At 39.1% G+C, this 27,294-nt stretch overlaps 1 protein-coding gene across 2 annotated transcripts in view; it reads right to left on the bottom strand.

Annotated features, from left to right (window-relative positions):
• The window catches only part of SP4 (Sp4 transcription factor), an 86,968-nt gene that overhangs the window by 34,194 nt on the left and 25,480 nt on the right, over window positions 1-27,294 (bottom strand). For both annotated transcript variants that reach the window (XM_061165044.1, XM_061165045.1), the window contains exon 4: window positions 5,168-5,396. In XM_061165044.1, coding sequence (XP_061021027.1) covers window positions 5,168-5,396 — 229 coding nt within the window. The remainder of the gene's footprint in view (window positions 1-5,167; window positions 5,397-27,294) is intronic.

Raw genomic sequence — 27,294 nt, 5'->3', positions numbered from 1 at the left:
AGGAAGGTATAATAATTATAAACATACATTCACTTAAACAACAGAAACGAGAGGGCCAAAAGAGAAGTAAAAATTGACAGAAAATGAAAGGAGAAAGAGAGAATTCAATGCTAATAATTGCAAGTTTCAATTTATCTTCAATATTTCCACAAAACAACTAGAAGAAAATCAGTAAGGGTGCAAAAGACCTAAGTAACACTTTAAATGAATTAGACCTAACAGACATCCATAGCACACTTCATCCAACAAAAGCACTCTTCTCAAGTGCACATGGAATACTTTTCACGATAGATCATGTGTTACGATGTGAAACAAATTTCAATAAATTTAAAAAGACAGAAATAACAAAATTTTCTGACCACAATGAACTGAAACAAGAAATCACTTATAGGAGGAAACTGGGAAATTCATAAATACCTGGAAATTAAACAATATACTCCTAAATAATCAGTGGGTCAAGGAAGAAATCAAAAGACACTGAGATGAAGGAAAACAAAAACACAACATACCAAAACTTAGGCCATACACATAAACTGATGCTCAGAGGGAAACTTATAGCTGTAAATACCTATACTTAAAAAGATCTTACCTCAAGCATGTCAGAGTGGCTATCATCCAAAAGACAATAACAAATAACAAATGTGGAGAAAAGGGAGCCTTCATGCACTGTTCTTGGGAATGTCAATTTGTATAGCTGCGACGGAAAACAGTATGGATACTCCTCAAAAACTTAAAAAGAGAATGACCCTAACACCCTGGAATGCCACTCCTAGGTATTTAACCAAAGAGAATGAAATACTAATTAGAAAAGATACAAACACCCTATGTTAACTGTATCATTATTCACAATAGCCAAGATACAGAAGCCACCAAAATGCCCATCAATAGATGAGTGGATACAACATATATGTATATGAATGTGTGTATATACACACACACACACACACAATATAATATTACTCAGTCATCAAAAGGAATGGAATCTTGCCATTTGTGACAATGCGGAGATACCTAGGTGGTACCATGCTAAATGAAACAAGTCAGAAAAAGACAAATACTGAATTCTTTTACTTATATGTGGAATCAAAAAAATTAAACAAATTAACAAACATAACAAAATAGAAACATTTAGAGAGAACAAACAGGTGGCTGCCAGAGTGGGAGAGGGGAAAATAAGGGGAGGGAGACTGAGAGGCACAAGCTTCCAGTTAAAAAAGTGAATGAGTCAATGGGATGAAACATTCAGTGTGAGGAATACAGTCAATAGCTGTGCAATAAATTTTGTACAGTGATATATCAGAATTATTGTGATTATTGTGAAACATACAGAAATTGTTCGGTTGCTAAGTCTTGTCTGGCTCTCTGCAACCCTATGGACTGGGCACACCAGGCTTCCCTGTCCTTCACCATTTCCCGAAATTTACTCAAACTCATGTCCACTGAATCAGTGATGTCATCCAACCATCTCCTCCTCTGTCGCCCTCTTCTCCTACCCTCAATTTTTCCCAGCACCAGGGTCTTTTCCAGTGAGTCAGCTCTTCACATCAGGTGGCCAAAGTATTGGTGCTCCAGCATCAATCCTTTCAATCAATATTCAGGGTTCATTAACTTTAGGATTGAATGGTCTGATCTCCTTGCAGTCCAAGGCACTCTCAAGAGTTCTCCAACACCACAGTTAGAAAGCATCAATTTTTCAGCACTCAGCCTTCTTTATGGTCCAACTCTCATATCCAAACATGACTACAAGAAAAACCATAGCTTTGACTATACAGACCTTGATTCACTATATTGTATAACAAGAACTAACATATAGTATTGTAGGTCAATTATACCTCAAAAGCAAACAAACTCACAGAGAAAAAGAGATCAAATCTGTGGTTACCAGAAGATGGGGAAATGGATCAAGGCAGTCTAGAAGGTACAAACTTCCAGTTCTAAGATAACCAAGTACCAGGGATGTAATATACAACATGATAAATAAACACTGCTACATGTTATATATGAAAATTGTTAGGACAGTAAATCCTAAGAATCCTCATTGCAAGGAAATTTTTTTTCCTATTTAATTTTACAGCTATACAATATGATGTTCACTCAACTTATTAAGATAAACTTTCCATGACATATTAAGTCATATTATTATGCTGTACACTTTACATTTATATAGTGCTGTATGTCAATTATATCTCAGCAAAACTGGAAGAAAAAAGATCATAAGTAACCTAACTTTTCATCTTAAGACAATGAAAACAGAGCAAATTAAAATAAAGCAAGCAGAAGAAAGAAAATAATAACGAACAGAGCAGAAACTAATGAATTCGAGAATACAAAAACAAGCAAAAAAAAAATGAATGGAATCAAAATTTAATTCTTTGAAAAGGTTAACTAAACTTACAGCTGTTAGGGAGACTAACAAAAAAAAAAGAGAGAGAGAGAGAGAGAGAAGACTCAAATTACTAGAATCAGAAATGAAAAAGGGAATATCACTACCAACCTCACAGAAATAAAAATGATTATATGGCAATACCAAAAACAATTGTATGCCAATTACTTAAAAAACTATCAGATGAACAAATTCTTAGAAATATACAAAGTACCAAAGCTGACTCAAGAACAGGATACAACTCAGAACAAGTAAACACGATGAATTAGCAGTCAAAAAAGTATTCACAAGAAAAGCCCAGGATCAGTGAGCATCACAGGTTCATAAAAACTTTTGAAAATTAATACCAGTTCTTCACACTCTTTAAAAAAAATCAAGCTGGAGAGAAGACTTGCCAATGAATATTCTTCCCAATGAATATCCTTCCAATGAATATTTGGGGCTGACTTCATGTCAATCCCCAAGGAAATAAACTCTGAATATTCTAATGGGAGGACTGATGCTGAAGCTGAAGCTCCAAAACTTTGGCCATCTGATGCAAAAAGGTGACTTTTGAAAAGACTCTGATGCTGGGAAAGACTGAAGGCAAAAGGAGAAGGGGACAGCAGAGGATGATCTCTGTTGAGATACTATCACCAGCTCAATGGACATGAATTTGAGTAAACTCCAGGAGATAGTGAAGGACAGAGGAGTCTGGCATGCTGCAGTTCATAGGGTCCCAAAGAGTCAGACATGACTTAGTGACTGAACACCACCACAAACTCTTTCAAAAAAGGAAAACTGGACAAGAAAACTTCCCAACTCATTCTAAGAAGCCAGTAATACCCTTGCCAAAACATTATAAGAAAATCACAAACTGATACCACTCACGAACATGGATGTAAAAATCCCCAACAAAACAGTGAAAAACCAAATCCAGGAACAGAATTACATAGCATGACCAAGTTGTATTTATCCTGTGAATGCAAAAGTACTTTAACATCTGACAATCAGTTAATGTAATATATTATACTGATATAATAAAAAACCAAAACTACATGATCATCTCAACAGATGAAGAAAAAGCATCTGACACAATCAAAAATGCTTTCATATTGGGTGAGCTGGAAGACTCGTACACCCAAATGTTAAAAGTTACCACAAAGCCAAAGTCATCAACACAATGTGGTATTGGTGTAGAGACAGACATACGGATCACTGAAATAGAACTGAGAGTCTAGAAATAAATCTATATGTCTATGATCAACTGAGTTTTGACAAGGGTGTCAAAACTATTCAATGAATGGGGAAGGAATAGTTTTTTAACAAATGGTGTTGGATGAACCCGTAACTCACACCATTTACAAAAATTAACCCCCAAATGGACAAAAGACCTAAATGTAACAACAAAAACTATAAAACTCTTACAGGAAAACATCAGATTTCAGATATCAGATATGACAATGGATTCTTAGATATGACACCAAAAGCAGAAGCATCCAAAAACAAGAATTGACTTCATAATTAAACACTTTTCTGCTTCAAAGGATACTATTAAGAAAGTGAAAAGACAACTCACAGACTGAAAAAAAAATTATTTCAAATCATATCTCTGATAAGGAACCTGTATCAATAATATATAAAGAACTACTGATACTATAATTCAATAATAAAAACACAAATAATTAATTAAAATGAGCATGAGATCTTAATAGATAATTCTCTGACGAAGACACAGAAATGGCCAACACACAAAAGCATATTCTACATTATTTGTCATCAGGGAAATACAAATCAAAAACAAAAACTTGTATAAGTGTTTGCGTGCATGCATGCTTAGTTGCTGAGTTGCTTTGTGACCCCATGGACTATAGCCAGCCAGGCTTCTCTGTCCATGGGATTTTCCAGGCAAGAGTCCTGGAGTGGGATGCCATTTCCTAACTCCAAGGAATCTTCCTGACCCAGGGATCAAACCCGTCTCCTGTACTGCAGGCAGATTCTTTACAGCCGCTGAGCCATTGAGGAAGCCCATACATAACATATATATGTAAGAATATTTATAGCAGCATAATAGCCAACAGACAGAAAAATTCCAAATGTCCATCATCTGGTGAATGGATAAGTAAAATCCTTTATTATCTATAAAATGGAATATTATTTTGTTCAGTAAAAATAATGAAATACTGACATATGCAATAGTACAGATAAACTTTGAAAACATACAAAGTGGATGAAATCAGCCACAAAAACCACATATTATGTGATTCCCTTTATATGAATGTCTAGAATAGGCAAAACTGTAAACAGAAATTAGTTCAATGGTTGCCTCGAGCTGGGAGGGATGAGAGAGTGATGGCTAAAAAATACAGGATTTGTTTTCAGGGAAATAAAATTGTTCTAAAATTGTGGTGATGGATGTACAACTCTGTGAATATATTAAAAACCAGTGAAATGTACAGTTTAAATGAGTGAGTTGTATGGCATGTAAGTTTTATATCAATACAGTTGTTTTAAAATTTTACAAAATAAATGAAAAAAGAAAACCATTAAAAAGTATCAGATACATGCTAAAGAAACACTGAGATCCCATTCTTAGAATAGCTCTATTCAATTCCTTTCATAACAGTATTATATCTCAACTCTTGGGTTATAAAGCTAGTGATGTTCCAATAGTCAAAGTACTCAGCCAATGGGTTGGTTTTAACTAACATCCTATGTGCCTTCATTACATGTAACTATTCATTACATGTTAGTTATTATTATACTAGTCTCCACGGAGTTGGGTAGTGGCAACAGAGCATTTACCTTCCTTCTCCTTCCCTACAATTAGGACAGGAACAGGCAACTCTTCGAAGCCTCTTGCCAGGCTGCACTTCTTGATCAGAAGCCTGCTGGCCCTGCTGCAAGTGCACTTGTGTGAGTTGGTCAGGACTAACAGCACCTATGGTTGCATTAGCAATTCCTCCAACCGCTACGGTCACAGGAGCTATGGTAGCCTGTTGGACCTTCACTCCATCTTGTCCTTGCTGCTGACCTAAAGATGAGAGGGGGAAAAAAACAGTGTTACAATGCTTTATATTCCTAAAAAAAGGATTAAGAAGATTTCCATAGGACACTTAAAAACTATGATATTTATTCTAACAGATAATCTGTGTAAAGTACAAAATCAAAAGTGTTAATGATTTATACTACGTTGATCCCCCTAAAATATAATATTCTAACCTTAGCAGCTCAGGCTGCTTGATGGGACCATACATAAATCATTAAATCCTCTTGGGGCTTAATTTCTCCATCTATAAAATGAAGATTAATAATCCTTGCCACTTACCTACCTCACAGAACTGTTGTGAGGATCTGTGAGGCACTATTTCAGATCCTTGGATGAAAGATGTTACAGAAATAGAAAGTATTATTATTACCATTTCCACACTCAGCAACACACCTCATTCACTCCATGAAATCACAGGAGCAAAAAGTAACTGAACAAAGGATTAAGTTTTATGGACATTTCTCACTCCTGAATACTTTAAGCAAACAACTCTTTATTGATGAGTCTTTTTATTTTATGAAGTAGTTATTAACTAAATGCAAAACCATTCATGATTATTAGATTCTGTCACTAAAACCACAAAACAGACATTTTTCTCTGGTGCTCAAACAAATCGAGCTCATTCCCTTCTTAGGGCCTTTGCGCACACTCTCCAGTCTAGGCTAAAATGCCTCTGCACCCAGATCTTTGCACAGTTAACTCCTTAGTAACAGTCTGATCATAGTTCAAATCTCTCCTCTTTAGAAAATGCCATTCCTGACCACAACATCTAAAATAGTTTCCCCTCAGTCTGTTTCTGTTTCATCAAGTTTTCTCTTATTTAGATTATCATGTCCTTTTATTATTTTTCTGTCTTCACCTCACTCCTGGATGTTACAGGTCACAGAACAGAAATCCTGCCTGTTATGTTCACTGCTGCATCCTCAGCTATAGAACAGAGCCCAACACACAGTAGCCACTCAACTGTTGTTGTTCAGTCCCCCAGTTGTGTCTTGACTCTTTGCGACCCCATGGACGGCAGCACACCAGGCCTCTCTGTCCCTTAGCATCTCCCAAAGTTTGCCCAAGTTCATGTCCATTCAATCAGTGATGCCATCCAGCCATCTCATCCTCTGTCGTCCTCTTCTCCTGCCCTCAATCTTTCCCAGCATCAGGGACTTTTCCAACGAGTCAGCTATTTGCATTAGATGACCAAAATACTGGTCAACTTAACATAAGCCACTCAATAACATAAGCTTGATGAAGAAGAGTTTAAAAGAAGAAAACATTTTAATGACATTCTGATCATATCACTTCCATGCTCAATAAAACTTTCATTTATTCCCCATTGACCAAAGTCTTCCATTCAAAGGACTCTACCATAGGGACTTGGCTCCTGACTCACTAACTTCCTCCTAATGGCCAAATCCAAAGTGCATTGTCTCAATGCACGTAAGTAAAACTGCACTGCGGCATGTTATACCACTGACCACGCCGTCCTTAAAACTTGGCTGTTGGAGCTAAGTGCCTACATCCTCAGAAGCTCGTCCTCTTTGTTAGCTCTCCCTATCAGCATTTAAACCTAAACTGACATCACATTCTTAACAGATTTACCTACACTGGCTGCCTTTACTCCTCATTCTCCATTCTCTTCTTCAACTGCTGAAATTAGGTGTCTGACCCATTGCTCTGCTAAAATAATGACAGAATGAACAATTTCTCTGATGGTAAACCCCAAATGCTCTTCCCTTTGCTCTTCTTTCACGGCTGGTGCACCTGCAGCTGCCGACCCCACCCTCTTCCTGAAATGTTCTCCCCGTGCTCCTCTGCTGCTACCCACCACTGGTGTTCCTCCTCCTCCTCTGACTATCCCCTCAGAATTCCCAATTCTCATCCAAACTTGCTCCTCTGGTTATTCATCCACTTTCATAACTTTTACTACTGTCTATAAGCTGCTGTCTTCCAAAACTGTACATTTATGCTCAAATACCTCTCATGAATGTCATAATCTTCTTGTTATCTGCCAGGGAACATTTCCACCCAGATTTTTCAGAGGCAATCTTTCTAGGAATGAGACAGGTTATCCCACAAAAATGGTGGTCCAATCTACCATTTTCTCTTGCTTAATTATTACAACAGCTTCCTAATCACTCTCCTAACCACCACTGTTCTCTACAAGTGCATTCTTAATACAGTTTCCAGAAGAACCATTCATTGTAATAGGAATACTCTGTAATAGTCAAAAAGAATGAAAGAAACCTTTATGGACTAACCCAAATAAACATATAAAACTACATGGCTGAATTAAAGGAAGTTACTTGATCTTTTCATTCAGTTCAATTCAGTTCAGTTGCTCAGTCGTGTCCAACTCTTTATTTCCTACACTGATTTTCACACTCACAAATAAATTGGAAAAAGTCCGAAAGGATATATGACAAATTGATTAGGAGTGCTTACTTCTAAAAGGGCATCTGAGATTAGAGTGTAGTTAGCAGGAGTGCTGGTCTTACTTAAACTAGGTGCACACTTTTTTAAAAAAAGAAAATGTTTCCATGTATTACTAACATATTAAAGACTAGTTTAAAAAAAAATAAAAATAAAAATAAAGACTAGTTTTAAAAGGAAAAATCCTGCTAGTAATTAACAGACCCAATCTGGAACTTCATTATTGCTTTTATATGCATTTATTTGATTCCCAATAGAACTGATCATGTTTTTCAAATACATATTGACCATTTAGATATCCTTTCTGAATTGTATGTTCCTATCCTTTGCCATTTATCTACTATGGCTGTTTTTTTTCTTTTGTGTAGCTCCTTAATAAAGGAGCCTTTGTTTTGCTTAAAATATTTTCTATGATGTGTAAATTTTAACCACACACATTAACAACAAAGGAAACAAGGCTTGGTCAAACCTTGTGAAGTCAACTATAAATGACACTTTAAAAAACACTGATGCCTTCATAATATTTAAACACAATGGGAACACAAAGGGGAAAGTAGAAATGATAAAAGATGAGGTACAACCTTACTGCCCTTTTCTTTGGACTGTACTGATTTGATTCTTTTAGTATTTCATACCACCCCTTTGAGGGAAGGACAGATAATATTCTTGTTTTATAAATGAGAATATAATCTAACTGGTCCTTATTTCCTCTTACGGGAAAAATAATTTGTTAACTTTTTTGTTGTCTTTTTTTTTTTTTTTTTTACAGTGAGTGATAGGTAACATTACTGTGTAGGTAAAATAGACCTATACTTTTGAAAAATAAAAGAAGTCTCAATTATCTTATCTGTAAAAAAAATTAACCCAACTACCAAATACACTGAAAATGATCTATATAATAATAGTCAATAATAATTTCATAATAAAGAAGCAGGTTCAAAATACTATTTTAAGTACATGTGTCTCATAACTGTATTTTTGCACATAGTCTAGGATATAAGATTATCTACTAGAATTGATCAGGAAAAATAAAAATTGTTGACTTCTGTACTATAAAACTTGCTGTGGAGGGCTATATGGACTTCTTACTGTTCTGAATAACTTTAAAATGTTTCTTAAATCAGCCTATTTTGGCTTATTTCCTCTACAAATTAAACTTAACAGTCCATCTAAACAAAAGCCTCTGAAGGAAAGAAGATATGTCTCCTTACATTGATGCAAATAATTTTCAGCAACTACACTCTGAAACAGGGTTTATTATATAAAACAGACAAGAAAGCTGTGCATTCCCAAACATAAAAAGATAACCAGGTATGTCTATGGTTGAGGATGTGGGGTAGAGATGGAGAAAAGAAATGGGAAGTGACTGCTAATGTGTCAGGGGTTTCTTTACGAGGTTATGAAATGTCTAAAATTATATCACGTTGATGGATGCAGTTCTTTGAATACACTAAAAGCCACTGAATGTAAACTTTAGATGGCTGTACTATACGATCTATGAATAAAAAATGAATAAAGCTGTTAAAAAAATTAAAAATTCTACTATTGTTGGCTCTAAGTCTCTTTAAACTAGTTGATTCTCACTTGGAGGTATTTTTATCTTACAGGGGATATTTGGTAACGTCTAAAGACATTTTTAGACATCTCTCCCATCAGGAAGCTTCCACATGCCTCTTATCCTTATCCATCAGAGGGCAAATGAAAACCACAACCACAGAAAACTAACTAAACTGATCACAGACTTCCCTAACTCAATGAAACTATAAGCCATGCCATGTAGGGCCACCCACGACAGACGGGTCATGGTGGAGAGTTCTGACAAAACGTGGTCCACTGGAGAAGGGAATGGCAAACCACTTCAGTACTCTTGCCTTGTGAACCCCGTGAAAAGGCAAAAAGATACGACACTGAAAGATGAACTCCCCTGGTCAGAAGGTGTCCAATATGCTACTGGAGAAGAGTGGAGAAATAACTCCAGAAAGAATGAAGAGACGGAGCCAAATAAAGTGAAAACAAACCCAGTTGTGGATGTAATTGATTATGGAAGTAAAGTCCAGTGCAATAAAGAGAAATATTACATAGGAACCTGGAGTATTACATCCACGAATCAAGGTAAATCGGAAGTGCTCAAATAGGAGATGGCAAGAGTGAACACCAACATTTTAGGAATCAGTAAACTAAAATGGACTGGAATGGGCGAATTTAATTCAGATGACCATTATATCTACTACTGTGGGTAAGAATCCCTTAGAAGAAATTGAGTAGTCCTCACAGTCAACAAGAGTTCAAAATGCAGCAATTGGGTGCAATCTCAAAAACAACAGAATAATCTGTTCATTTCCAACAGTATCACACTAATCCAAGTCTATGCCCCAACCACTAATGCCAAAGAAGCTGAAATTGAAGGGTTCTATGATGACCTACAAAACCTTATAGAACTAACACCAAAAAAAGATGTCCTTTTCATCATAGGGGACTGGAATGCAAAATTAGGAAGTCAAGAAATACCTGGAGTAATAGGCATGTTTGGCCTTAGAGTACAAAGTGAAGCAGGGCAAAGGCTAGCAGAGTTTTGCCAAGAGAAAGCACTGATCTTAGCAAACATTCTCTCCCAACAACACAAGAGAAGACTCTACACATGGACATCACCAGATGGTCAATACCAAAATCAGACTGATTACATTCTTTGTAGCCGAAGATGGAAAAGCTCTACATAAGTCAGCAAAAACAAGACTGGGAGCTGACTGTGGCTCAGATCATGATCTCCTTATTGCAAAATTCAGACTTAAATTGAAGAAAGCAGGGAAAACCATTAAACAGTTAAGGTATGACCTAAGTCAAATCCCTTACAATTATGCAGTGGAAGTGACAAATGGATTCAACGGATTAGATCTGATAGAGTGCCTGAAGAACTATGGGTGGAAGTTTGTGAACCATACAGGAAGCAGTGATCAAGATCACCCTCAAGAAAAAGAAATGCAAACAGGCAAAATGGTTGTCTGAGGAGGCTTTACAAATAGCTGAGAAAAGAAGAGAAGCTAAGGGCAAAGGAGAAAAAGAAAGACACACCCATCTGAATGCAGAGTTCCAAAGAACAGCAAGGAGAGATAAGAAAGCCATCCTCAGTGATCAATGCAAAGAAATAGAGGAAAACAACAGAATGGGAAAGACTGGAGATCTCTTCAATAAAGTTAGAGATACCAAGGGAACATTTCATGCCGCTGTAGAGTCCATGGTATTCTCCAGGTCAGAATATTGGAGTGAGCAGACTTTCCCTTCTCCAGGGGATCTTCCCAACCCAGCGCTGCACTCAATATGCCAGCAAATTTGGAAAACTCAGCACCAGCCACAGGACTGGAAAAAGTCAGTTTTCATTCCAGTCCCAAAGGAAGGCAATGCCACAACACTGCACTCATCTCACACGCTAGTAAAATAATGCTCAAAATTCTCCAAGTCAGGCTTCAACAGTACATGAACTGTGAACTTCCAGACGTTCAAGCTGGATTTAGAAAAGGCAGAGGAACCAGAGATCAAATTGCCAACATCCACTGGATCATAGAAAAAGCACGAGTGTTCCAGAAAAACAACTACTTCTGCTTTATTGACTACTCCAAAACCTCTGTGTGGTTCACAACAAACTGGAAAATTCTTCAAGAGACGGGAATACCAGACCAACAAACCTGCATCCTGAGAAATCTGTACGCAGGTCAAGAAGCAACAGTTAGAACTGGACATGGAACAACAGACTGGTTCCAAACTGAGAAAGGAGTATGTCAAGGCTGTATACTGTCACCCTGCTTATTTAACTTATATGCAGAGTACATCATGCAAAATGCTGGGCTGGATGAATCACAAGCTGGAATCAAGATTTCTGGGAGAAATATCAATAACCTCAGATATGCAGATGACACCACCCTTATGGCAGAAAGCGAAGAATAACTAAAGAGCCTCTTGATGAACATAAAGAGGAGAGTGAAAAGCTGGCTTAAAACTCAACATTAAAAAAACAAAGATTATGGTATCCAGTCCCATCACTTCATGGCAAATAGATGGGGAAATAATGGAAACAGTGAGAAATCTTATTTTCTTGGGCTCCAAGATCTCTGCAGATAGTGTCTGCAGCCATGAAATTAAAAGATACTTGCTCCTTGGAAGAAAAGCTATAATAAAACTAGATAGCATATTAAAAAGCAGACACATGACTGCCAACAAAGGTCCCTCCAGTCAAAGCTATGGCTTTTCCAGTAGTCATGTATGGATGTGAGAAGTGGATCATAAAGAAAGTTAAGCGCTGAAGAATTGATGCTTTTGAACTGTGGTGTTGGAGAAGACTCTTGAGAGTCCCTTGGACTGCAAGGAGATCCAACCAGTCAATCCTCAAGGAAATCAATCCTGAATATTCACTGGAAAGACTGATGCTGAAGCCGAAGCTCCAATACTTTGGCCACCTGATGCAAAGAAATGACTCAGTGGAAGAGACCCTCATACTGGGAAAGACTGAAGGCAGGAGGAGAAGGGAGTGACAGAAGATGAGATGGCTGGATGGCATCCCTGACTCGATGGACATCAAGCTCCGGGAGGTGGTGATGGACAGGAAGGCCTGGTGTGCTGCAGTCCATGGGGTCACAAAGAGTCGGACACAACTGAGTGACTGAACTGAATTGGAAGGCATTTTTGGCTTCCCAGGTGACTGAAGGGTGAAGAATGCGCTTGCCTTTCTTCAGACTTTGACAGATGTATGACTCGGATAGATTCCACAGGACAGGAGCAGTAAAAAGAATAATATCCTGAGTTTGAAATTTTGCTTATTAATTACAAAATACTTCTTTACCTTACTGAAGAGCTTTTAACTATGTGGATTTTTGCCACAGAAGAACTATAACTTGAGAACATTAAGATAACTAAGTCCTCTCTGCACTTTTTAAATGAAGATGAACTCTATTAGCCAATGACTTCCAGGACTCATTTACCTACAGTGGGACATGTACAAGTTGCAAAGCTATACTGAGTTTCTCAGCAGGTACAATGGACAGTTCAGCAGTACCTATAGATTAAAGAAGAGCTTTGGAGTCAGACAGATCTGTCTTTGAGTTCTAAATCTCTTTAGTTTCTTCTTTTGAGTAGCAGGAATTAACTGAGATAATGTCCAATATCTGGAGTATGACTAAACACTCACCTACATCTACAATTGCATAAATTTTTAAGTACAAACACTTAATAATAGCCATTCAGATTTCTATAGGTCTTAGATCTTTGGATGAGAAACCAGTGTACAAGTGAGATAGATTCATTCACCAAACATTTCCTAAGTACCTGCTACCTGCTTAACACTTCAAGTCTGACTTGAAACTCAAACCTGTGGGGAAGTCAAGTCCAACCAAATAATTACAATATTCAGTTTCAGTTCAGTCATTCAGTTGTGTCCGACTCTTTGCGACCCCATGGACTGCAGCATGCCAGGCCTCCCTGTCCATCACTAACTCCTGCAGCTTACTCGTTCACTGAGTCACTGATGCCATTCAACCATCTCATCCTCTGTCGTCCCCTTCTCCTACCACCTTCAATCTTTCCCAGCATCAGGGTCTTTTCAAATTATGATATATCCTACAACAAAAACATACATAAGATGCTTAAGAAGTATAGAGGAAAATGATTTACTGGCAAGGAGAAACAATGAAGGTTTCACAGAGGAGATGAAACCACGGATAGGTAGAAAGAATAAAGGAAAACAGGAAGGCAACGAGAAGGAACTATTTAAAGGCATAACTGAGATACTGTATTGCTAGATATTAAAGTACAAGAAAATGAGGGGCTAAGGAGTGTTGGAAAGATAAATCAGGAAGGATCTCGTTCAATTTCTTAAATGAGTGACTCTCTGGAGTGGGGATGTGAGGGGTGAGTCCTTGTTAAAGAATCATGCCTCCCTTCCCCAACCAGAGACAGCTGCCATATAATCACTCTGGCCTTCCCTGGGGCTCAATGGCAAAGAATATGCCTGCCAATGCAGGACACGCGGGTTTGATCCCTGGGTTGGGAAGATTCCCTGGAAAAGGAAATGGCAACCCACTCCAGTCTTCTTGCCTGGGAAATCCCATGGACAGAAGAGTCTGGTGGGCTACAATCCATGGGGTCGCAAAAGAGCTGGACACAACTTAGTGACTAAAAAACAACAATAATAATCACCCACTTTAACTGAATAGATTAAATGGCCATTATAGAAATCAATGACTTTTAACTTATACTTTCTCACCAAATGCCCTCTCCAAAGCCTCTGAGAAATTATATAAATCATTCAAGGTGATGCAGCTGCTATCAAGGTATGAACCTTGTTCAGCTTAAGCTGAACAAGCCTGGGCCAGGGACTCCTTTCTGGCTGGTTGGGGTATCTCCCTAGGAACTAGGGATATTAACTGGGCTTTGGAGGAAATAAGAGTAAAAAATAGTTTTAAACAGAAACTTAATGGATTCAAGGTCACATTTTAAATAAAACACTACCAAACAATCAATAGAACGGAATGTGGAAGTTCTATTAATAATTTTTAAATAAGATCTGTAAAAAATCCATCATTATATCCTCCATATTACATTATGGACATGATTTTATCAGTGTTCTACTGCAACTTTAACATAGATTAGACAGGAAAGCTGCTTAGACCAGACCTATGCATCAATTTTTGGAATGCTTTTTCTGGATCTGGCAACCTCAAGGCAGATGCCTGAGTTAAGGCATGTATTAGTGTGAGTGAGTGAGTGAAGTCGCTCAGTAGCGTCTGACTCTTTGCGACCCTGTGGACCTACCAGGCTCCTCCGTCCATGGGATTCTCCAGGCAAGAATACTGGAGTGGGTTGCCATCTCCTTCTCCAGGGGATCTTCCTGACCCAGGGATTGAACCCAGGTCTCCCACACTGCAGGCAGACGCTGTAACCTCTGAGATATCAGGGAAGCCCGGAGGAAGCTCCTCCAAGGAGCGGCTGCTGCGCGGGCACAGGAGGGCCAAGAGGAGCTACTCCACGTTCAAGGTCAGGACGGGCAGCCGTGAGGAGATACCCCTCGTCCAAGGTAAGGAGCAGCGGCTGCGCTTTGCTGGAGCGGCCGTGAAGAGATACCCCACGTCCAAGGTAAGAGAAACCCAAGTAAGACACTAGGTGATGCGAGAGGGCATCAGAGGGCAGACACACTAAAACCATAATCACAAAAAACTAGCCAACTTGATCACAGGTACACAGCCTTGTCTAACTCAATGAAACTAAGCCATGCCGTGTGGGGCCACCCAAGACGGTCGGGTCATGGTGGAGAGGTCTGACAGAATGTGGTCCACTGGAGAAGGGAATGGCAAACCACTTCAGTATTCTTGCCTTGAGAACCCCATGAACAGTATGAAAAGGAAAAATGATAGGATACTGAAAGAGGAACTCCCCAGGTCGGTAGGTGCCCAATATGCTACTGGAGATCAGTGGAGAAATAACTCCAGAAAGAATGAAGGGAAGGAGCCAAAGGAAAAACAATACCCAGTTGTGGATGGGACTGGTGATAGAACCAAGGTTCGATGCTGTAAAGAGCAATTTGAATAGGAACCTGGAATGTTAGGTCCATGAATCAAGGCAAATTGGAAGTGGTCAAACAGGAAATGGCAAGAGTGAATGTTGACATTCTAGGAATGAGCGAACTAAAATGGACTGGAGTGGGTGAATTTAACTCAGAAGACCATTATATCTACTACTGTGGGCAGGAATCCCTTAGAAGAAATGGAATAGCCATCATAGTCAACAAAAGAGTACGAAATGCAGTACCTGGATGCAGTCTCAAAAACGACAGAATGATCTCTGTTCGTGTCCAAGGCAAACCATTAAATATCACGGTAATCCAAGCCTATGCCTCAATCAGTAACACTGAAGAAGCTGAAGGTGAACGGTTCTATGAAGACCTACAAGACCTTCTAGAACTAATACCCAAAAAAGATGTCCTTTTCATTATAGGGGACTGGAATGCAAAAGTAGGAAGTCAAGAAACACCTGGAGTAACAGGCAAATTTGGCCTTGGAGTACAGAATGAAACAGGGCAAAGGCTAATAGAGTTTTGCCAAGAGAACGCAATGGTCATAGCAAACACCCTCTTTCAACAACACAAGAGAAGACTCTACTCATGGGTATCACCAGATGGCCAACACCGAATCAGACTGATTATACCCTTTGCAGCCAAAGATGGAGAACCTCTATACAGTCAGCAAAAACAAGACCAGGAGCTGACTGTGGCTCAGATCATGAACCCCTTATTGCCAAATCCAGACTTAAACCGAAGAGAGTAGGGATAACCACTAGACCGACCATTCAGGTATGACCTAAATCAAATCCCTTATGATTACACAGTGGAAGTGAGAAATAGATTTAAGGGACTAGATCTGATAGACAGAGAGCCTGATGAACTATGGACAGAGGTTTGTGACATTGTACAGGAGACAGGGAGCAAGACCATCCCCATGGGAAAGAAATGCAAAAAGGCAAAATGGTTGTCTGAGGAGGCCTTACAAATAGCTGTGAAGAGAAGCAAAAAGCAAAGAAGAAAAGGAAAGATCTTCCCATTTGAATGCAGAGTTCCTTTTTGTGTATGGTGTTAGAAAGTGTTCTAGTTTCATTCTTTTACAAGTGGTTGACCAGTTTTCCCAGCACCACTTGTTAAAGAGGTTGTCTTTTTTCCATTGTATATCCTTGCCTCCTTTGTCAAAGATAAGGTGTCCATAGGTTCGTGGATTTATCTCTGGGCTTTCTATTCTGTTCCATTGATCTATATTTCTGTCTTTGTGCCAGTACCATACTGTCTTGATGACTGTGGCTTTGTAGTAGAGTCTGAAGTCAGGCAGGTTGATTCCTCCAGTTCCATTCTTCTTTCTCAAGATTACTTTGGCTATTCGAGGTTTTTTGTATTTCCATACAAATTGTGAAATTCTTTGGTCTAGTTCTGTGAAAAATACCGTTGGTAGCTTGATAGGGATTGCATTGAATCTATAGACTGCTTTGGGTAGAATAGCCATTTTGACAATATTAATTCTTCCAATCCATGAACACGGTATGTTTCTCCATCTGTTTGTGTCCTCTTTGATTTCTTTCATCAGTGTTTTATAGTTTTCTATGTATAGGTCCTTTGTTTCTTTAGGTAGATATACTCCTAAGTATTTTATTCTTTTTGTTGCAATGGTGAATGGTATTGTTTCCTTAATTTCTCTTTCTGTTTATTCATTGTTAGTATATAGGAATGCAAGGGATTTCTGTGTGTTAATTTTATATCCTGCAACTTTACTATATTCATTGATTAGCTCTAGTAATTTTCTGGTAGAATCTTTAGGGTTTTATATGTAGAGGATCATGTCATCTGCAAACAGTGAGAGTTTTACTTCTTCTTTTCCTATCTGGATTCCTTTTACTTCTTTTTCTGCTCTGATTGCTGGGGCCAGAACCTTCAACACTATGTTGAATAGTAGTGGTGAGAGTGGGCACCCTTGTCTTGTTCCTGATTTCAGGGGAAATGCCTTCAATTTTTCACCATTGAGGGTGATGCTTGCTGTGGGTTTGTCATATATAGCTTTTATTATGTTGAGGTATGTTCCCTCTATTCCTGCTTTTTGGAGAGTTTTAATCATAAATGAGTGTTGAATTTTGTCAAAGGCTTTCTCTGCATCTATTGAGATAATCATATGGTTTTTATCTTTCAATTTGTTAATGTGGTGTATTACATTGATTGATTTGCGGATATTAAAGAATCCTTGCATTCCTGGGATAAAGCCCACTTGGTCATGGTGTATGATTTTTTTAATATGTTGTTGGATTCTGTTTGCTAGAATTTTGTTAAGGATTTTTGCATCTATGTTCATCAGTGATATTGGCCTGTACTAACACCATACACAAAAATAAACTCAAAATGGATTAAAGATCTAAATGTAAGACCAGAAACTATAAAACTCCTAGAGGAGAACATAGGCAAAACACTCTCCGACATAAATCAAAGCAAGATCCTCTATGACCCACCTCCCAGAATATTGGAAATAAAAGCAAAACTAAACAAATGGGACCTAATGAAACTTAAAAGCTTTTGCACTACAAAGGAAACTATAAGTAAGGTGAAAAGACAGCCCTCAGATTGGGAGAAAATAATAGCAAATGAAGAAACAGACAAAGGATTAATCTCAAAAATATACAAGCAGCTCCTGCAGCTCAATTCCAGAAAAATAAATGACCCAATCAAAAAATGGGCCAAAGAACTAAACAGACATTTCTCCAAAGAAGACATACAGATGGCTCACAAACACATGAAAAGATGCTCAACATCACTCATTATTAGAGAAATGCAAATCAAAACCACAATGAGGTACCATTACATGCCAGTCAGGATGGCTGCTATCCAAAAGTCTACAAGCAATAAATGCTGGAGAGGGTGTGGAGAAAAGGGAACCCTCTTACACTGTTGGTGGGAATGCAAACTAGTACAGCCGCTATGGAAAACAGTGTGGAGATTCCTTAAAAAACTGGAAATAGAACTGCCATATGACCCAGCAATCCCACTTCTGGGCATACACACTGAGGAAACCAGATCTGAAAGAGACACGTGCACCCCAATGTTCATCACAGCATTGTTTATAATAGCCAGGACATGGAAGCAACCTAGATGCCCATCAGCAGATGAATGGATAAGGAAGCTGTGGTACATATACACCATGGAATATTACTCAGCCATTAAAAAGAATTCATTTGAACCAGTCCTAATGAGATGGATGAAGCTGGAGCCCATTATACAGAGTGAAGTAAGCCAGAAAGATAAAGAACATTACAGCATACTGACACATGTATATGGAATTTAGAAAGGTGATAACAATAACCCTATATGCAGAACAGAAAAAGAGACACAGAAATACAGAACAGACTTTTGAACTTTGTGGGAGAATGTGAGGGTGGGATATTTCAAAAGAACAGCATGTATATTATCTATGGTGAAACAGATCACCAGCCCAGGTGGGATGCACGAGACAAGTGCTTCGGTCTGGTGCACTGGGAAGACCCAGAGGAATCGGGTGGAGAGGGAGGTGGGAGGGGGGATCGGGATTGGGAATACATGTAAATCCATGGCTGATTCACATCAATGTATGACAAAACCCACTGGAAAAAAAAATAATAATAATAAAAATTAAAAAAAAAAAAAAAAATGAATGCAGAGTTCCAAAGAATAGCCAGGAGAGATAAGAAAGCCTTCCTCAGCGATCAATGCAAAGAAATAGAGGAAAACAACAGAATGGGAAAGACTAGAGATGTCTTCAAGAAAATTAGAGATACCAACGGAACATTTCATGCAAAAATGAGCTCAATAAAGGACAGAAACGGTATGGACCTAACAGAAACAGAAGATATTAAGAAGAGGTGGCAAGAATACACAGAAGAACTGTACAAAAAAGATCTTCATGACCCAGATAACCACAATGCTGTGATCACTCACCTAGAGCCAGACATCCTGGAATGTGAAGTCAAATGGGCCTTAGAAAGCATCACTACGAAGACAGCTAGTGGAGGTGATGGAATTCCAGTTGAGCTATTTCAAATAAGATGATGCTGTGAAAGTGTTGCACTCAATATGCCAGCAAATTTGGAAAACTCAGCAGTGGCCACAGGACTGGAAAAGGTATGTTTTCATTCCAATCCCTAAGAAAGGCAATGCCAAAGAATGCTCAAACTACCGCACAATTGCACTCATCTCACACGCTAGTAAAGTAATGCTCAAAATTCTCCAAGCCAGGCTTCAGCAATACGTGAACTGAGAACTTCCAGATGTTCAAGCTGGTTTTAGAAAAGGCAGAGGAACCAGAGATCAAATTGCCAACATCTGCTGGATCATTGAAAAAGCAAGAGAGTTCCAGAAAAACATCTATTTCTGCTTAATTGACTACGCCAAAACCTTTGACTGTGTGGATCACAATAAACTGTGGAAAATTCTGAAGATGGGAATACCAGACCATCTGACCTGCCTCTTGAGACACCTGTATGCAGGTCAGGAAGCAACAGCTAGAACTGGTCATGGAACAAGAGACTGGGTCCAAGTAGGAAAAGGAGTAAGTCAAATATACTGTCACCCTGCTTATTTAATTATATGTAGAGTACATCATGAGAAACGCTGGGCTGGAAGAAGCACAAGCTGGAATTAAGATTGCCAGGAGAAATAGCAATAACCTCAGATATGCAGATAAGACCACCCTTATGGCAGAAAGTGAAGAGGAACTAAAAAAGCCTCTTGATGAAAGTGAAAGAGGAGAGTGAAAAAGTTGGCTTAAAGCTCAACATTCAGAAAACTAAGATCAGGGCATCTGGTCCCATCACCTCATGGGAAATACATGGGGAGACAGTGGAAACAGTGTTAGACTTTACATTTTTGGGCTGCAAAATCACTGCAGATGGTGATTGCAGCCATGAAATTAAAAGACGCTTACTCCTTGGAAGGAAAGTTATGCTAAACTAGATAGCATATTAAAAAGCAGAGACATTACTTTGCTAACAAAGGTCCGTCTGGTCAAGGCTATGGTTTTTCCAGTGGTCATGTATGGATGTTAGAGTTGGACTGTGATGCAAGCTGAGCACAGAAAAATTACTGCTTTTGAACTGTGGTGTTGGAAGACTCTTGAGAGTCCCTTGCACTGCAAGGAGATCCAACCAGTCCATCCTAAAGGAGATCCGTCCTGAATGTTTGTTGGAAGGACTGATGTTGAAGCTGAAACTCCAGTACCTTGGCCACCTGACGCGAAGAGCTGACTCATTTGAAGAGACCCTGATGCTGGGAAAGATTGAGGGCTGAGGAGAAGGGGAAGACAGAGGATGAGATGGTTGGATGGCATCACCGACTCGATGGACATGGGTTTGGGTAGACTCCGGGAGTTCATGATGGACAGGGAGGCCTGGTGCGCTGCGGTTTATGGGGTTGGGAAGAGTCAGACACGACTGAGCGACTGAACTGAACTGAACCGAACTCTGATACCAGGAAAAGAAGATTAAGTGTATTCTAGTAACTGAAAAAATTTCTCTCTTAAGGTATACTAAAAAAAAAAAAAAAAAAACCAACCAACCAACCAACAAACAAAAAGACAGTATTTGAGTTTTTAAGTCAGTCTCCTGTGAGTCCTAAGTTTACACATCAATTTCTCTAGAATCAGAACCTGAAAACTCTCCTGAAATTACAAAGCTATAAGCTAAATCATAAATCTATTTTTCTATCAAAGAACACTTTAGGAAGCCCTACCGTAAAAGAGGAAAACTACTAAACCATCTTAATTATATATACATACTTCAGTAATTCATTAATAATAAGTACATTTCTCTTTAACTGTTAGTTATTTCTATGTATCCTGTCCCTTATCTAGACTAACAGGGCCGCTCTTCTCAACTCCTTGTGTGTATAAGGAAAAGTTTATGTTGTAGAAACCCTTCCCAGATAGCAAGCAACTGACTCCAGAAGGAACTGAGTATTTTCTTTAAACAGAATCTCACTATTTCTTTAAGAAAAATTCTCATTTTCCCTCATTTCACTCATTCTTTATTGAACCATACTAATTTATTAAGGGGGTGGTAGGAAAAGTCAAAGGAAAACCAGACTACTTCTATATGGAATGTTAATAGTTTTTAAAGATGTAAAGCTTTTTTCATTTCTTCAGAGGTAACAGAGTCACTACAGGTAGGCCTGAGCTGATAGGATCTCTATCACAAACTTTACCCCACATTAGGCTCTCACCTCCTGAAAATAAAACATATTAGTTTTAATAACTTGAAAAATCTGCAATTGGAAACCTTTGAGGACCGGAAAGAGAGTGCACAATCAAATCTGAGTTTTGGGAAAACTCTGGAAGGTCAAGTATGTGACAGAGAAGCTAGAGGCAGAGAAGCCAGTTAAGAAGAACCTATTTTACCTTCTAGATGATGAGGTCCTGAAAATGAATAGAACACAGGAAGAACTCAATCTAAGAAAAATAACTGTAGTAACAAAAAACCCAGTGACGGCTGTTATCACTTAGTGAAAACTCTCCTGTGCTCTCAAGTGAAGTCGTTCAGTCATGCCCAACTCTTTGCAGCCCCATGGACTGTAGCCCACCAGACTCCTCCATCCACGGGATTTTCCAGGCAAGAATACTGGAGTGGCTTGCCATTTTCATCTCCAGGGGATCTTCCCCACCCAGGGATCAAACCCAGGTCTCCTGCACTGCAGGCAGACTCTACCGTCTGAGCCACCAGGGAAGTCTAAGCACTGTGCAAATCACTTTATATTTATTATCCCATTAAAATAACATGATTATTACCATTTTACAGATGTGGACATCATATCCAGAAAAACACTGGACTGGCATCTAGGTGGTAAAACCAACATGTGAATCAAAGTCTGTCTAATTCCAAAGTTCAGGCATAAAGCTACAAACCTTAGTGATTTTAGCCAGACTACATCACTACAAACTCTGGCTAAGATCAAGTCAGTCCTTAAAAATCCTGGTCTGGGTACAAGGAAGAAAATGAGCCCATCAACTTAGATAATCAACTTAGGAATCAAGGAGGGAAGCAGGTCAGGAAAGGAAAATCAGTTCTATGCTCAAGGTATCTCCTCCAAGCGGAACCCCAGCTCCAACTCTGTCATCAATTAGAACTGCTTTATCTCCAAGTCAAATTCCATATGCCTCTTCTCTCATCAATTAACCTTCTGCCATTTTCACTTCCCAAATTTTTAAACTTCATCCTCATCCTCACCTTGTTCTCTAGTTATCTGACTGGAAAAACACTCAATTCAGCAACCTCTTCCTGCCTTCATTTGGCATCCTTTGCCAATTTTCTCTTGCCTCTTTGAACTTGTCATGTCCGTTGGTAATTCCCATCAGAAATACCTCTGAAAACAATCTGGTTTTTTCTACTGCCTCAGAAACCATATCTCTTCTCTCTCTCCAGGTTTTTCCTCTCCACTAGGTTCTACATTCCTAGTGAATCAATCTCCTTGAAATTAGATTAGCCTCCTCCCGTCCAAGTCCGTACTATGCAACCTAAAATGTGTATTTGACCATGATATTTTTCTTAAGGTCCCCTGAAAGCTCCTCAAAGCTTTTAAACTCTGTATCATGACAAGGCAAGAATCTCCATGTCCTGGAATTTGTCACCATGACTACTGCACATAAACTCCTGGTATGAACACATGAAAAACCATCTGTGAGTTCCTGATCACATCATGCTATTACATGACTCTGAACATTTGCCTGGAATATCCTTTCTTTGTCAACCTGGCTAATTTCTTGTCATCCTGTATCACTTCCTTGAAAAACCTTTCTTGCAAACTCTCTCATTGGATCATACATTATCTGCAGGGGATGCTCCACAATAAGAAAAGATACTGCAAGGAGGAGCCCAAGCACTGCAACGAAGAGTAGCCCCTGCTCACCGCAACTAAAAGCGTGAAAAGCAATGATGACCTAGCACAGCCAAAATAAAAAAGCTAAAAAAAAAAAAGCTTCAAACACAAAACCCAATGAACTTTTATCAACACTCACTCTCCAAATCATCTTTTCAATATTCAACATTCTGAGATTCCTCTTAGTTGCTGACATACAATCTTGCCCTCTTCCTATCTCCCCGACTGAACTCACTTATCGACTCAATTTTCTTCTTTGTTCCCAGAAGACTGAGTGTAACCCTAAGGCTAGTTCTCACTCTACTGCACTTCAAACTCAAAACTGTTTCCCTCATCAACCTCACATACTGCCATAACTTCAACTACTACCTCTATGTAGAAGACACTCCCCAAATCCAGAATGACAACTATGATCCCTCTTCTCATATCCAATCTCCAAATATAAACTGGACATCTCCAACAAAATGTTGTACTTTTAACTCAACCTTAACAAATAACCAAACTCAGGCTCATCACTGTGTTTTTCTCAATGTCACTTCTTTTAATGGTGCAATCATTTTCATGGTCACCTGGGCTCAAACTCTAAAGAATTACCTTAAACTTACTATTTCTTCTCTATATTCATGCATCACATCCTGTCAATTGTTCTCTTGAAGTCTCTTGAATCACATTTTACATCCAAGTTCAGATTTCCCATCACTGATATCAGAACTAACCATATGGTCCCAAAATTGGACTTCCAGTTTTTCCTATGTCTGCTAGATAATAAAACTAAAATACCTTTTCATAAATGAAACTGCCTCTATCCCTCCAAAAATTAACACACTCACACACTGTTTCAGTGACTTGTCCCCAGTCTTTGGTCTGACATTCTCAGTCTATACCCAAACTTCTACCAATCTTACCAACTGCACCTTCTACCATTTTCCTCAAAGTCTCCACCAACTAAGAGGATCTACCAATTCTTTCTTAAACAGGTAAATCACATTTCCGCTCCTTCTCTTCTGCACCAGCTGTTTCTTTGGCCATTGATGCATTCCTTCTTAGTTCACACTCTTGGGAGGACTTTCCCTTCCTTCAAGTATCAGTTCAAGCTTCCTAGGCTTCAGTTCAGTCGCTCAGTCATGTCCGACTCTTTGTGACGCCATGGACTGCAGCACACCAGGCCTCCCTGTCATCATCAACTTCCGGAGTTTACCCAAACTCATATCCATTAGGTTGGTGATGTCATCCAACCATCTCATCCTCTTTCGTCCCCTTCTCCTCCTGCCTTCAATCTTTCCTAGCAAGCGGGTCTTTTACAATGCGTCAGCTCTTGGCATCAGGTGGCCAAAGTATTGGAGTTTCATCTTCAACATCAGTTCTTCCAATGAACATTCAGAACTGATCTCCTTTAGGATGGACTGGTTGGATCTTCATGTAGTCCAACGGACTCTCAAGAGTCTTCTCCCACACCACAGTTCAAAAGCATCAATTCTTCGGCGCTCAGCTTTCTTTACAGTCCAACTCTCACATCCACACATGACCACTGGAAAAACCAATAGCCTTCACTAGACGGACCTTTGTTGGCAAACTAATGTCTCTGCTTTTTAATATGCTGTCTAGGTTGGTCACAGCTTTTCTTCCAAGGAGCAAGCGACTATTAATTTCATGGCTGCAGTCATCATCTTCAGTGATTTTAGAGCCCCCAAAAATAAAGTCTGCCACTGTTTCCCCATCTATTCGCATGAAGTGATGGGACCAGATGCGATGATCTTTGTTTTCTGAATGTTAAGCTTTAAGCCAACTTTTTCACTCTCCTCTTTCACTTTCATCAAGAGGCTCTTTAGTTTTTCTTCACTTTCTGCCATAAAGGTGGTGTCATCCGCATATCTCAGGTTATTGATATGAATTCTTCTGGCAATCTTGATTCCAGCTTGTGCTTCCTCCAGCCCAACATTTCTCATGATATACTCTGCATATAAGTTAAATAAGCAGGGTGGCAATATACAGCCTTGAGCTATTTCTTTTCCTCTTTGGAACCAGTCTGCTGTTGTTCCATGTCCTGTTCTAACTGTTGCTTCCTGACCTGCATCCAGGTTTCTCAAGAGGCAGGTCAGGTGGTCTGATATTCTCATCTCTTTTAGAATCTTCCACAGTGTGTGGTGATCCACACAGTCAAAGGCTTTGGCATAGTCAATAAAGCAGAAATAGATGTTTTTCTGGAACTCTCTTGCTTTTTCGATGATCCAGTAGATGTTGGCAATTTGATCTCTGGTTCCTTTGCCTTTTTGAAAACCAGCTTGTACATCTGGAAGTTCACGGTTCACGTATTGTTGAAGGCTAGCTTGGAGAATTTTGAGCAAGCGTGTGAGATGAGTGCAATTGTGTGGTAGTTTGAGCATTCTTTGGCCTTGCCTTTCTTTGGGACTGGAATGAAAACTGATCTTTTCCAGTCCTTTGGCCACTGCTGGGTTTTCCAAATTTGCTGGCATATTGAGTGCAGCACTTTCACAGCAACAACTTTTAGGATTTGAAATAGCTCAACTGGAATTCCATCCCCTCACTAGCTTTGTTCATAGCGATGCTTTCTAAGGCCCATTTGACTTCACATTCCAGGATGTCTGGCTCTAGGTGAGTGATCACACCATTGTGATCATCTGGGTCATGAAGATCTTTTTTGTACAGTTCTTCTGTGTATTCTTGCCACCTCTTCATAGTATTTTCTGCTTCTGTTAGGTCCATACCATTTCTGTCCTTTATTGAGCTCATCTTTGCATGAAATGTTCCCTTAGAAAGCCTTTATTTCCATCTTGTCTCTCAGTGACATCCTCCAACTTTTAATTTCAATGTAACCACCTCTTATCATTCAGTTTAATTTTACTATGTGCCACTATGTATTATTTCTATGCACCGTCTCTAATTTTAATAAATATTCTGTCTCCTATGCTCATAGAACAGAAGCTTTTTTTGAAGGCAGGGACTATGTCTTATACCATCTTTGATGTTCTAGGAATTTAGCCCTGTGCCTACACTTAGTAGGAACTTAAGGATTAATCACACAGAAGATATGTAGTTGAGAGATAATAATAAGAAAAAGAGAAATCAGCAACCAGGAATACTAACAACTCAGTGATAGGAAACATGAGAAAAAAGTCATCTGACACGAGAGTGGAGACCATGTGCAAAAGCAATCACAGAATCAGGCATTAGTGTACTGGCGTCTGAAAACAGCAAAATTTTGTAACAATGATTATCAAATGATGGAATTTTTCTGTTTTACAGGCAGTTCACCCAAACAAGTAATAAACAGGTACTAATAAAATATAGGGTTTGGATTTTAATTATCTTCCCCCACCAATGATGCTTATTTTAATGAAATATGGTATGTCAAAGCAAGCTAGCCTGTCTAGGTTGATGTGGATTCCTAAAACACTAGAATGGCAAGTCTTCCAAAAAAAATTTTTTTTCTCCTCTTTATTTGGCTATGCTGGGTCTTAGTTGTGGCAAGCAGGATCTTTAGTTGTGGCAAATGAGACCCAATTCTCAGACCATGAATTGAACCTGGGGCCCCTGTAAGGGGAGCATGGAGTCTTAGCCACTGGACCACTAGGAAAGTCCCGTGAATGAGAGCCTTGAATGTACTGAAGTTTACAGTTGATCTGTCCAGGCTGGGAAATACAGAAGTGGCACTCAGAGCTAGCAGGGTACAGTATGCTCTGACAGTTCTTAGGCTCATGGCTTAAAATAGTTGTGCAGTTCAGGGCCAAGAGAGGCTAGGCCAACACTGTTAGGCTGTTATGAATCAGCCTAATCCCATATAGACAGCTATTCTAAGATTCATCTCTAATAGGAAACTGAGCAACCAGGAAAGACTAGCTTTCTACTTTCAAGTGTACATAAACCCACCACAGATTTTCTCTAAAACCATAGAGAGGATCATTCTAAGAACCATCCTACATTCTCTGAAATGTAATCCAGCCCCATCTTCAGTTGAGGACAATTCTGTACTAGTCACCACTTCTCACTTCCAATTAAGATGAGATGAATATGAGCACACCTTTGGAGGAACAG

The sequence above is a fragment of the Dama dama genome, chromosome 18 (assembly GCF_033118175.1).
Source record: "Dama dama isolate Ldn47 chromosome 18, ASM3311817v1, whole genome shotgun sequence".
Taxonomy (NCBI): domain Eukaryota; kingdom Metazoa; phylum Chordata; class Mammalia; order Artiodactyla; family Cervidae; genus Dama; species Dama dama.
The sequence above is the reverse complement of the archived record's forward strand: the minus strand, read 5'-3'. Positions and strand labels throughout refer to the sequence as shown.